Source organism: Diadema antillarum, unplaced genomic scaffold (assembly GCF_040938485.1).
Source record: "Diadema antillarum isolate AM-2024a unplaced genomic scaffold, OU_Dant_1.0 seq00000059_RagTag, whole genome shotgun sequence".
In the NCBI taxonomy this organism is placed as follows: Eukaryota; Metazoa; Echinodermata; class Echinoidea; order Diadematoida; family Diadematidae; genus Diadema; species Diadema antillarum.
Genome location: NW_027271164.1, coordinates 1038431 through 1051078, shown reverse-complemented (window position 1 = coordinate 1051078; position 12648 = coordinate 1038431). Strand labels below are relative to the sequence as shown.

The following is a 12648-nucleotide window of genomic DNA, read 5'->3' as shown; positions in this document are numbered from 1 at the left end:
GCGCCAAATTCTTGAAGTCGTTATTTTGAGGTTCCTGAAGAATGACCTACTTATTACTATTCGAAGACGGCAAACTAAGAATGTTTACAAAGTTTATAACAATTGCAGACATATTTTTCTGAAAGTTTTATCATCCGAAGTCACCAAATCTTACAGAATTTATCTTGCACAGTGTGTGTGTGTGCAAATACAAGAAAGAAAAACAAAACAAAACAACTGTTGATCTCCCTAGGATGATCCCTCTATAATTACTTTTCTATTTGTATCTGATTCCTTGCACTGATCAGTCGAATTGCAGAAATGAATGTTACGATAATATCATATTAACAGAGAACCGAAGACCAATGCTTCGTCTTAACATCGCTCTATGGTCCTATGATGTCTGATCAATACGAAAATCAAGCTTTAAACGTCAGTCCCCTGTTATGACAGTGACCAAGAGGCGCAGAAAAAGATTTCACAAACTCTCATGGCATGCTCTCATGAGTTTTTTTTCCTCCGGTTGCCTTTTCAGGGGCGGATCCAGGAATTCCGTAAAGAAGGAGGGTGGGGGGGGGGGGGGAGGGGGCGTAAAGCAAGTGAGCGTAGGGACCGAGCGCTGCGTTTTGGAAAGTGGAGGCCCAGTATATATTTCTGGTGCCACTTTCGTCCTTCATCAGTTGACACCAGCTGATGCATACTTTTATTTTAAAAAAAAAATTAAAGGGGCGCCCCCTGGATCCGTCACTGCTTCTTCAACCCTCACCTTCTTAAGCAATGTTTCCTCTTCGATCTTTGCCAAGATTGTAGAAAATATTGCTCTGTAATCCCTTAAAATGTTAAGCCAGAAATAATCGTCTGAATTAGATAAACGGTAACCGCATGTCTGTTTCCCGTTAAATATTTACATCTAAAATGTCTTATATCCTCACATCGAAGATTGCATACCAGACAGGAATGACATAAAACCTCATCCGGCTCGAACGAAAAAGGCAGAGAGGATACAGCGGGAAAGGACACCACAAATAATCACCCATCCAAGATGCAGAAAAGCCATACATAAAATGACATTTCTCTTGGAGGCTTTAACGGTGCAAAAGGAAAACGAGCTGTCGAGACTAGATTCAAGCAATTAAGATGTTTATGTGAAAAACAGGCCATGTTGTTGGTTTGGTCCGAAGCCCTTAAGGGATCTGAAGACAAATCCAGGCATGACGTACTTGAGCGACGCCTTCATTTATTTCTGGATTCGTTTTCTTGTTTTAAGTTTACGAGATTTTCCAAAAGATCATACCGCATGGGCAGATTTGAGAGATTTACCGAACAACTTCATGCTTGTTAGTTGTATCATTAACATAGTCAACAACACACTGAAATATAAAAAGGTATGTTCCAGTCTATAATTTATTCACTCAAAACAGCGCGCAAACAATTTCATAATCTTACAACAGAGATCTGGGGGGCGTCTCATCAACGAGTTCGTCGGAGGTTTTCACCGGCAAATTTGCTATCAGCCAATCAGACGCAAGGATTTCAGTAGCTTTTAACAGTTGTCAGTGTAAATCACTGACAAAAAGTTTCATGAAACGGTCCCCAGGAGTTCAATACACTTTTCGTAAGACATTATTTCCAAATCTAATGATGGATTAAATAACAAAATCTAGTTAATGGAGACGCCGATAGGAAATTCCTGGTGAGAGTGAGGGGTGTCATTCCAAAATTGTTGAATTGTTTATATGTATATCAGGGCTCGACTTTTACCGGCCCAATCGAGCAACTAAGAATCAAAAGAAGACCATAGTCACTAGATTTTTTTTTCGGACCACCAGCGTTTCAAATATAATACCAGCAAAGACAGATGTCGGTGTCGAGCCCTCTATAAATATGATATTATACATTTTGTTTGATTGATTGTACACGAGTTACTGAAGGAATTGATATGAATTCAATGTGATAAGCAGTCTATAATATCCGATGTCAAACATATTTCAGTGACTATGAACCGAATTGAAAATTACGGACTTAATAAAAATCAACGTAGAAAACTTTGATGTCCATGAGCTCCGTGACGCACGAAGGGAAAGCAGACATAATTTGTTAATTAGAATAATGAATTTACACGTATCTCACAAACATACAACACCCACGTCTTTGTCGATGCTGATGTCTGGACCCTTAGAAAATATCAAAACATACGAGAGAAGGATAGAGTGGGAGACAGAAAAATGGCTTATTTATTTATAATCATAACAGTCTACAGAAAGCAGATAAACACACGCACACACACGCACACACACACACGGCCATCTTGTGTCCTTCGTATGCATAAGTTCTAACCATAATTTGAAAACACTGTCTGGTAAATCTGTTACGATTTACAAGAAAAAACCAAACACATGCAGTTTGATCCTTGAGGCTGGCTCGAAGCTAAAAGTATTGAACTGACCAGACAAAGGCGAAGTGCTAAGTGTTTTGCTAAAGAGCGGGGCAGGGAAGGCATACATCTTCAAACTGAATTTTAATATCGGTCGAAGAATACCTTTGCAATGTTAGTCAGATTCAGCATTTCTTCATTGCAATATGATTCATGCTCAGAGTTGCCAAATGCTCACGTGTAATAAATATGCCGATGAAGCCATCTCCTGACATTCCATGTTACTCATTGTAATGCACCAAATCACAAAAACAGAGAACAAATCTGACACGACGTCAAGCTTTCAGCGCTCACTCCGTCTAATTTCGGTCTGTGCAGACATTTTCATCAGTTTTGAACCTACGTTGTACTTCGCATAGCTTACTATACTATGTAGTAGTCTAGAGATGATACAGTGTTATAGTGTCCTACTGAAATTCATGTTTTTGTTTCAGGTTGATTTTAAGTACCGTAGAAGAACCTTGCTTGGTTTTACTTGACATAATGACACTTTCCAGTGGTATTTATTTTATATCCATAGAAATAATGTCAGCCAAGCAATCTGAATTTGCATAAATTTGTAACAATTTCACAAAAATATTTTCTTTCTGTGCACTATTTTTTTTCAAACAGTAGATGTGGGAATTAAAAGTTGATAGTGAAAACATTGAGCATGTCATTATCATATTTAATTGATAACAATTAAAATGGAAGTTTAATTGTACAGCAAACACAATGGAAACACACACACACACACACATACACATTAATCATAACGATGATACTAAGCCTTTGTTTCTTTTTTAGAAGTCTGTTGTGAGGGTTGTCCTACGTTACCGTACCCGGAGCGGAATCTGATTAATTGACACAAATTTAACTAAACTGTTTACAGGAGAGCGGTGGTGTATATTCGGTCCTGCGTCACAGAACCATCCAGTGGAAGCTAGAATCTTGAAAAATGAGGCGAAGTACGAGCGCACGTAGGACTCCACGAAATGGCGCCACATCCGACGAGCTTTTGGAGTGTCTACACATACACACACACACACACACACACATACACAAGATTCCAAGCGTGACTAAGCAAATTTGCGCGAGACGTCTAGCTGTCACGTAATTTTCAAAGCCACATATCATATTTACGCATTGCATCCCATTAATCACTAGAGGGGACATTCACGAGTCAGTTTGCCTCTAATAAATGGCTGTATGGTGTGCTGAAGCGTGTATATAAAAATAGGATGTGTTTGTCACTGGCAGTCGAGATGAAACAAACACTCATGCCAATCTTTCCCGTCTTCTGAGAAATTAGTCTCTTTGATGTGTATACACGTACTTACTTTCAAGCATAGACAGGTACTAGCAACATGTACATAGACACACATAGGATTAGAGATTAAGTGTAGTACATGTATTGTTCCTTGGACATTTTTATTCACAATTCTTTCACTCACACTTTCAAGGTGGATAGTTTCTCCTTTGTTAACTGCATGGTATATATATATATATATATACACACATATATATATATATACATACATATATATATACATACATATATATATATACATATATATATATATATATATATATATACATACATATACGTGTATATATATATATATATATATATATATATATATATATCTTTTTATATTCATGCTTTCAGTGGACACAACTAATGCCACCTTTGAGAATGTTCATAAATAATACCGACTACTAATGTTACTGACGCACAATGCTTCGATTAGTGCCAGGCTTCAGCACGTCAAGATATATTTAGAATGTTGCAATGTCTTCTAAGAAATCCTAAAATTGTATTTTTTCAGTCACTGAGTCTTTTTTTTCTCTCAACTTTTATCTTTGAGTACGAAGAACAAGATCTGTCTTTCCTAAAATGCAACACAAAAATGACAATTTATGAACATATATATATATATATATATATATACAATTGTATATATATATATATATATATACAATTGTATATAAATATGTGTGTGTGTGTGTGTGTGTGTGTGTCTCAGTACTCAAAATATCCTTACAATTCCTTTCAATTGTGCTAAAATTCAGGATTCTTTTATTCAAAAGGCATTTCTAATTTGAAATTTTTTACAGTATATGAAATTACGGGTAATTAAAGGAATGTAGGAATGTCTTTAAAAAGTTGGCTTGATGATTCTTACATCAAACGTTTACTCTAGAAATACCAAAAATGTTCAGTTCAGTTGAATTCAATTTCAATTTATTTCCATATTTTTACATGAAATACGTAAAACAATACAAAATATATACAATAACAATTACATGTATATAATAAAAGTATTTACTTTAGTGTTTCCTGACCCACATGTTCTCATCATCTTCACCCTAGTATTTTGTGTTACATAATTATACAGTACAGTGTATCCTTTTACGATGTTCACTCTAGTTTATGTCTACTGTGTGTAATGTTTAGATGCTCTTTATCTGGTCAAATAAACAAATAGATAGATAAATAACATTAATAATAATAATAATAATAATAATAATAATAATAATGAAAAATAATAAATTTCAACTAATCCATCAATCAGTGATGAAAATAGATGATACATATTGGTTATAATGTAATAAACAACTATGAGTAGTACATACACAGTGCATCTATTTGCATGCACATTAATCAAACTTATATAATTACCCCATTATGATTAAGGACAAGCTGATTTTGCTGCAACAGGCATTATCCATAGACACCTGCCTAATTACTGAAAAACATGATATTTCGCAGCATGAAATATTCGCGAATTGGAGCTGACGGCTTTTTTCGTGGCATGAAATTCTCACAAGTTGCCTCTAACATTCAATGCATATAGTGTAGACAAGTACTTTTGCTTGCATTGTAATTTTGCAAATCTTGGCTCTGGCGAAATTAGAATGCACCCAAACATTCCTCGTTTTACAGTATACTTGGGATTAGTCCACAACGGTCAAGCGTAATGGATAACAGGCATAAATCATGTTTATTCTTACCCTTGTCCTTGAGATGGACGACATACTAAACAAAGTGAAAATATGGAGGAACCTAATAAAATTGGAACTTGCAGTTAATCGGTCCCAAATGTTCTTAGGTTCATCAAAAACAAAACACTTCTGTCACTTGTTTTTATCTTTACCTTCCTGACACATTGAGAAGCATTTTTTTTTTGTTGCTTTTTGGCAATAACATAACAAATTTTCTTCTTTTGACTTAAATTTAACATCAACTTTACTGTTGATTGTAAGTCCACTTATGTTGCTTATCTTATGTTCATTATGAATTTCATTTAAATGAAAGTCTAAAAGTTAATCTTTGATTGAATATCCCTGCAGAAAGTCACAAAGGGCACAATCCCTTTTTCCACCTATTCATCATTATTCTGAATCTCTACCTGCATGGAGAAGCCATCTTAGTTAATGCCAGCACATCAAAAATTTCTGTCAAAATGAAGTATGTTTGTGCCTGTTAATGAAGTAAGAGATGAGCATGGGTAAAGGAAGCTGCTGATTAAAACATGAGCATGTCTGTAGGGATTTCCTAAGTAGGGCGATCGCATTAGTTCATCGCAGTTCAGATTCCTACACCAAAGATAAACTAGAAATGTCGCTACAGCGACTGGTTATACCCCCGCCAAACAACATTTCATAAGCTTTGGTAAAAAAACTGAGGAAGTAGTTAAATCCGCAAGATCTTTCCTTGATCTTCTGCCATAAATATGCCGTTACCATGGCAACGTACTTTCGGGTACTGTCGAAAAATGCGTCTTGCACATCTACAACCAAAGGCACACATCTGTACCAAGTTTCATGGAAATTGGGCAAAAACTGAGGAAGTAGTTTGCAACACAAAATTTTCCATCATTTTGGCTCATAATATGTGAGCTGTTACCATGGCAACATACTTTTTGTCACTGTCAAGAAATGTGTCATGCTGACCTATATCCTAAGACAAACATTCAATATGAATTCCATGAGAATTGGAAGAACACTGATGAAGCAGTTTTGCCATGAAGCATTTTGCCCTATATTTTACCAATAACATGCCGTTACCATGGCAACGCACTTTTTGCCACTGCGGAAATATGTGTCTTGCACATTAACATATTCAGATGAACATCTGTACCTAATTTCATAAAAATTGATCAAAAACTGTGGGAGGAGTTCGCGACGCAAGATTTGTACCCATTTTTGCCCATAATATGCCGTTACCATGGCAACGTACTTTTGGGTACTGTCAAAAAATACGTCTTGCACATCTACAACCCAAGGCACACATCTGTGCCAAGTTTTATGGGAATCGGTTGAAAACTGAGGAAGTAGTTCGCGACGCAAGATTTGCAATGGACCGACCGCCCGACCGCCCGACCGTCTGCTGATTCCTATATACCCCCTTCAAACTTCGTTTGGCGGGGGTATAATAACAACACGGTAATATAGATAATATACATTATGGGAGAATACACAAAGCAGCGCTGAGTGCCTAGAATAAATACTGACTGTACTTTAACATTCACAATTTTCCTTGGAAAAAATTAATAAGAATGTTTTTAAAATCAAATTATAGACACTGAAATCTTAAGAAACATTCAATCCAGCACTGACTTCAGTCACAGAGCCATTAAAATAAATAATTTTTTAATATATATGAATATTTAAAAGTTTCAACTTTTTAATCAAAATGCAATGTAAACCTCTAGAACTAGCACTGAAATTGTGAAAATATAGATTTCAGTTGACCTTTCACTTATGTCAAGTATACTTAAATATAGGCATGTTATTGTGTATCTACACATTGTACACACAAATACTTCTTCATTTAATCAGATACTCAAATATCATTGTACACAGTGTACACACATACAGTATATGATATTGTATATTTGTATTGTACAGAGCATATCAAAAAAAGGTAATTCAACTTTGGAGAGCTACCATTTCATAATTGTCATCAATGGAGAGTGCAATGTTAGTCATGAGGAAAGAGGAACTCTTCCTCTTTCCATTGATACCTAATTACGCTGAAACATGTCATGCATGACAGAGCACATGAACTTTAAAGACAACAATGACAAATTACACTTTTTCCAAGTTTGAGTGTTATCGTGATGGAACAATGCATGTCTCACTGAATGGATGGAATGTCTCAATAAAAGTGGTAACATTAACAGGCCAGCCTGCATGACTGCAGGTATGTGTTTAGGGTTTCTTCTAACATTTTATGGTTCATAACCTTTCACATGGCCACCTGTCCAATAACTTGGTGACTCCTACTAAGGAAAACCCACACAGTCCATTTTTCTATGTCCACATTCAACACATAGCTCGCAGCGCAAAACCAAGTCTTGAATGTGAAGAGAGAAAATGGATAATGGTTCCGCCTTTGTGGAAGTAACCAAGTTATCAACAAAGGTGGCCATATTTAAGATTACAAACCATAAAAGGTTAGAAGAAACCCTAAACACAAACCTGCAGTCATTCAGACTGGCCTGCTAATGTTACCACTTTCATTGATAGATCCCATCCATTCAGTGACACATGCATTATTCCTTTACAATAGCACTCAGACGTGGAAAAAGTGTAATTTGTCACTGTTGTCTTTTGAGTTATGTGCTCAGTCATGCATGAAATTTGTCAACATAATCAGGTATCAATGTTAAGAGGAAGAGTTCCTCTCTCCTCACACTAACAGTGAGCTCTCCATAGCTGAGAATTATGAAATGGTAGCCCTCCAAAGTTGGATTACCTTTTTTTTTTTGATACGCACTGTATTCAATTTCCTCATCACTCAAGTAAATGTATCTCTGTGTATTAAACAGTAATTACACAGGGACTGATGAAATGGTGGTCGAGCAGCCTGATGGTCACATGAGTGGACAACCAAACACCAAAGGGTCTCTTGCATCACTATGCCGCTTAAGGGTAGAGTTCCTCATCCGTCATTGTAAGCTGTAGGCGCCGACTAAAGTTACTATGGATAGTGTACACATTCTCTCTTTATGTGGGTTGCATAGTACGTTAACACCTCTCTCGCATCTGCATTTTCGTCCAGCAAGACATCTGTTTAGACACGCACAAAAACAACAAAATCAATAATCCAAATCCAAAGTGTTCTCTTTACATTTTCATCACAACAAAATGTTTCACAAGACATATACAAGGAGGGCAAAACCAGAAAGAAAATACTAAACATTCCACTATTAGGTACTAGTGTATATTCTTAGTTAGTTATTATGTAAATGAATTCCAAGCATAAAATTGTAAAAGGCAAATTTATTCAGAATGCGTGCACTTCCAGCAGATCAAATCCCATTTCACACTGGGCATTTTACACTGGGATGAGGTCATAAAAGAAACCAATGCACAGGTGAGGATTAGGAGAGAGAACCCAATTAGCACCACGCTGGCTTTCAAATGGATTTCCTCGGGCGGGCTAAAGCAGGAGAACTCAATCAACAAGTGGGTGTTCCCACAGGAGAGATATATCTAGCCTTTCAAGGCCATTTCTTGGATTATGCATGATACTGCTATCGAAGCCAAGTGAAGTACAGTATTTTATTGATAAGTATCATGCACCCACGTAGGGAGGCCACACAACTCTACACATGCCTCTTGCCACAAATAAGGCTAAAATGTCACTAAAGTTCATATTAAGCATGTCCAAATTTACTTTAAGTTGGTGAATTTATTTACAAATACTTTCTTGGCTAGAGTTTAGTACATGTTGGGGGGCATTTTTCGATTGATTACCACCAGCGGCAAAAAGCCATTAGACATTCGATTACAGTCAGGATTTGATAAGCGCCCTCAAAAGCTATTAGCCGTGTGTAGACCGTAGAGAGTTCGTCAGACACGGTTTGCCTTGGTGCCCGCCGCAGTCTAACCTATTCTTGTCCCGCTTCTTACCCAAAATCATTCATCTCTCCATAAGTAGACTTGCCCTGAGCCAAATTCACTCTAAACTTTCCACGGTCGTGGTAAGTAATGATGCCTTACGTGGTTGGCCCTACTTGTGTGGTCACTGCCGCTTGATATAAAGAGGAAAAGTTTGTTCACGAGAACTCTCAGACAACTAGATGAAAGATCATGTCATCTTCTTGATGACTACATGACAAGATCATATTGATTGTGAATCATTTTGTGGCAAGGGTGCACGGTTTTGAAATAAAAGTTAACAAATCATTCCTGATTTTTTTTTTTTTATCCACTGCACATACTTCCTGTTTGTGGTCACATGGCAAGTCTTAGTACAAAAATGTTAAGACTGCTATTTGAATGGTCCTCATGTAATCAAATGATAGAATTCATGTAAATGATTCTGATCAAAGCTGTTCCTTCACAAAGGAAATGCTTCAATTTCTTCCAAAACAATGTAGGCAAGAAGAGTAGTATTTATTCTCCACTCAATACATGGCAGCTTGACTAGCAAGAAATGCTTGCACATCATAAAGTCTTTCTTTGATATCCAGTTTGTACAAAGAAAAAAAAAATCTGGTCGGGGTAGAAATTCATGAGTGACAAAAGTATGCGCTTGTAAGTGCGCTTGTAATTTAGTGAGGGCAGCAAATGTTTGTTTATTGTGACTTCAGAGCCCTGTGATGGAACAAAAACTTTGAGTCAATCGTGAGTTTAACACGGGAGTCAATGAAAACGGATGACGACAGCCATGTGCTATCCGTTTTTGCTCAAACAAAATTGTACAACTGACAGCCACATGGAACTTTTAACTAAATGTCACGTAATAGGCAATCAACCAATCAGATAGCTACATTCGTTTTAGGTGTTGCATAAAGAGTAAAATAAAGCTGATAGCATACATGGCATACAATCAATGTATAGACCGATTCTGTGATGCGGTATGTGTATTTTTGGCATGGGCAGCGCCATTACTGCGGTGTGCCAGCCGACCCCCCCCCCCCCACTCCCCCACCCCTCTCACACGCACGGAATGAAAAACCGATGCATGGTTGTTTTATCCAATGGGCGTCTCGTACTGAGTGCGCGAATGCTTGCTTAGTGCGCGAACCTTTGTTACATGTGCGCGATAAACATGTTGCCCGTGGGGTGGGGGAGAGGAGGGGGGGTTGGCTGGGACACTGCAAAATGAGCTTATGGCTGTGCCCAGTGCCACGAATTGTCTGCTGCCCTCAACAAACCTGAATCGGTCTATATAGTGTACATATTTGATCCAGCATTGAATACCAATAGTGAGCATGCTTGCACCATGTTACAAAGTTTCTAACATGTGTAGCAAATGCGAAGGAAATGCTGGGAACAGGGATGCCAAGTTCAAAAAAATTTTATGAGTGAGATTATCATGACTCGGCATCTCGGCATGCGAGCGAGGGTGTGGGAGGGGCTTTTTCCCCCTGTGGCCCGAGTCCCACGGTAGGGAGCTTTCTCAATTTTTAGCTCTTTATGGTGCGATCAGGTGCATACTTAAGTGACTATAAGACAAAAGGGAAATATATACTTTCATTTGCAGCTATCACTTTAATCTTTTGAGCTACATGCTCATTATTATAGGCCCAAGTTGCAGACTTCACCTGATGCGTGAGAAAAATGGGTGACATGCGTGAGATCGTGAGATGGCCCCTAAATGCTTGAGTCTCACGCAGAATACGTGAGACTTGGTAGCTCTGTGGGAAGCCCATATTGCATCACACGCCTGGACTCGTCCTTCGCCAAATGGGTGACTGCATGGCTAAGCAATTGTGCACATACGTATAATACACACAGAAATCCATGTAAAAACATCCAATCTGTGTGATCGATACCAATCAGTAATGCCTTTCAACTAGTGTTAACAAAAGACACATTTTTAGTGCAATTTGGAATATCTATACTTTCTTCATTCTACATTTCTGCATTCTCAAAATGTCAAAAAATGTCCAAAGCAGCCCTCTGCCGTTTCACAAAGTTGATTTTCAAGACATTGATACACTTTAACTTAGCTTTTGCTCTGCTGATATACAACTTCTATCTTATCCTTCCAGTGGCTTCATGTATTGTGAGGAAGATGATCCAAAAAACAAAGTAGGCAACAATGGCTTCTTCAGTTCCAAAGGTTAAAATAATGGGGACATCGTGGAGCTTCATGCTTACAAGCAAAAGTGAATCTCTGTAATTACGCTCTGGGAATCTATGGCACTACCATGAGAGCCAGATCAGAGGATGAATAGAATGCCTCCAGCAAGCTTGAGGTACATGATTGTCAGCGATGTCAGCTGATGAAACTAGAGAATCACTCTGAGAATGCAGAGCTCTGCCAAGCAGCTAAGTTCCACCAATGATCTTGTTCTTCCACAGAGTTCAGTGATTTCCACCCATACGTATACATGCTGAAAATCGCCCGAATTCCCAATATAGATGCCTTTGTTACGTCATAAACCCTCAGCTGCACGGCGCGCCTCAGCCTAGCAGAAACTAGAGCATGCATTTTAGTGCGCGTATGAAAACCTCAAAATGCGCAGCTTGAACTTTGAAGTTCATCGACCCTGCCTGCCAAAATATCGAAGATCCTTCATAAAATCCATAAAAAATTTCCAGATCACTACCAAAATTTAATCATTTGTTCATTGCATCATTCTAAAACTTTCCTGCAAGTTTCATCCAAATCCGTTCACAACTTTTAAAGTTATTTTGCACATGGACAAACAAACATACAGTAATGAAAACATAACTTCCTCCCTTTGCAGAGGTAATAAACAGACCAAGAAATGCCCTGAAAAATCAATCAAACAGTCTGAGTGTATCAACAGGGGATAGGCTTCTCATAGTCACATGAGTCCGTTATCACAGTTGTGACGTCCACACTTCATGTGCCTTTGTACTTGCCTTCATAATGTGTCATGTCATTCTATTGGCATTTGTTGACTCCTCTCTCGTGACTAAGAAAACTCATCCCCCCCATAAAAAAACTAGAAATGTCGCTATGGCGACTGATGCCTCCGCCATAATGCATGATTCTTCCAGTAGGCGTATAGTACAATGTCTTCACAATGTGTGATCCATGACAGTTTCACATAACTGGCAAAATATTGAAATGGTTGTGAACTGGGTTTGCTATAATTTTCTAAGAGTGCAGGAACACATATTTGGGGAGTTTTGGGGAAGTTTATGCATTGAGTAATTTCAAAGGTATGAAGAAAGAGTGTGATGACGGTACAAAATAGATTTTTTTTTTTTTTTTTGGGGGGGGGGAGGGCATTGAAACCTGGCCTTTGACCCTTAACCTT

At 37.9% G+C, this 12648-nt stretch overlaps 1 protein-coding gene across 1 annotated transcript in view; it reads right to left on the bottom strand.

The window, feature by feature from the left end:
• LOC139725786 (protein zwilch homolog) overlaps positions 1–12648 on the bottom strand; it is a 79535-nt gene that overhangs the window by 6903 nt on the left and 59984 nt on the right. Inside the window, exon 14 of the mRNA XM_071636867.1 lies at positions 8397–8470. Coding sequence (XP_071492968.1) covers positions 8397–8470 — 74 coding nt within the window. The remainder of the gene's footprint in view (positions 1–8396; positions 8471–12648) is intronic.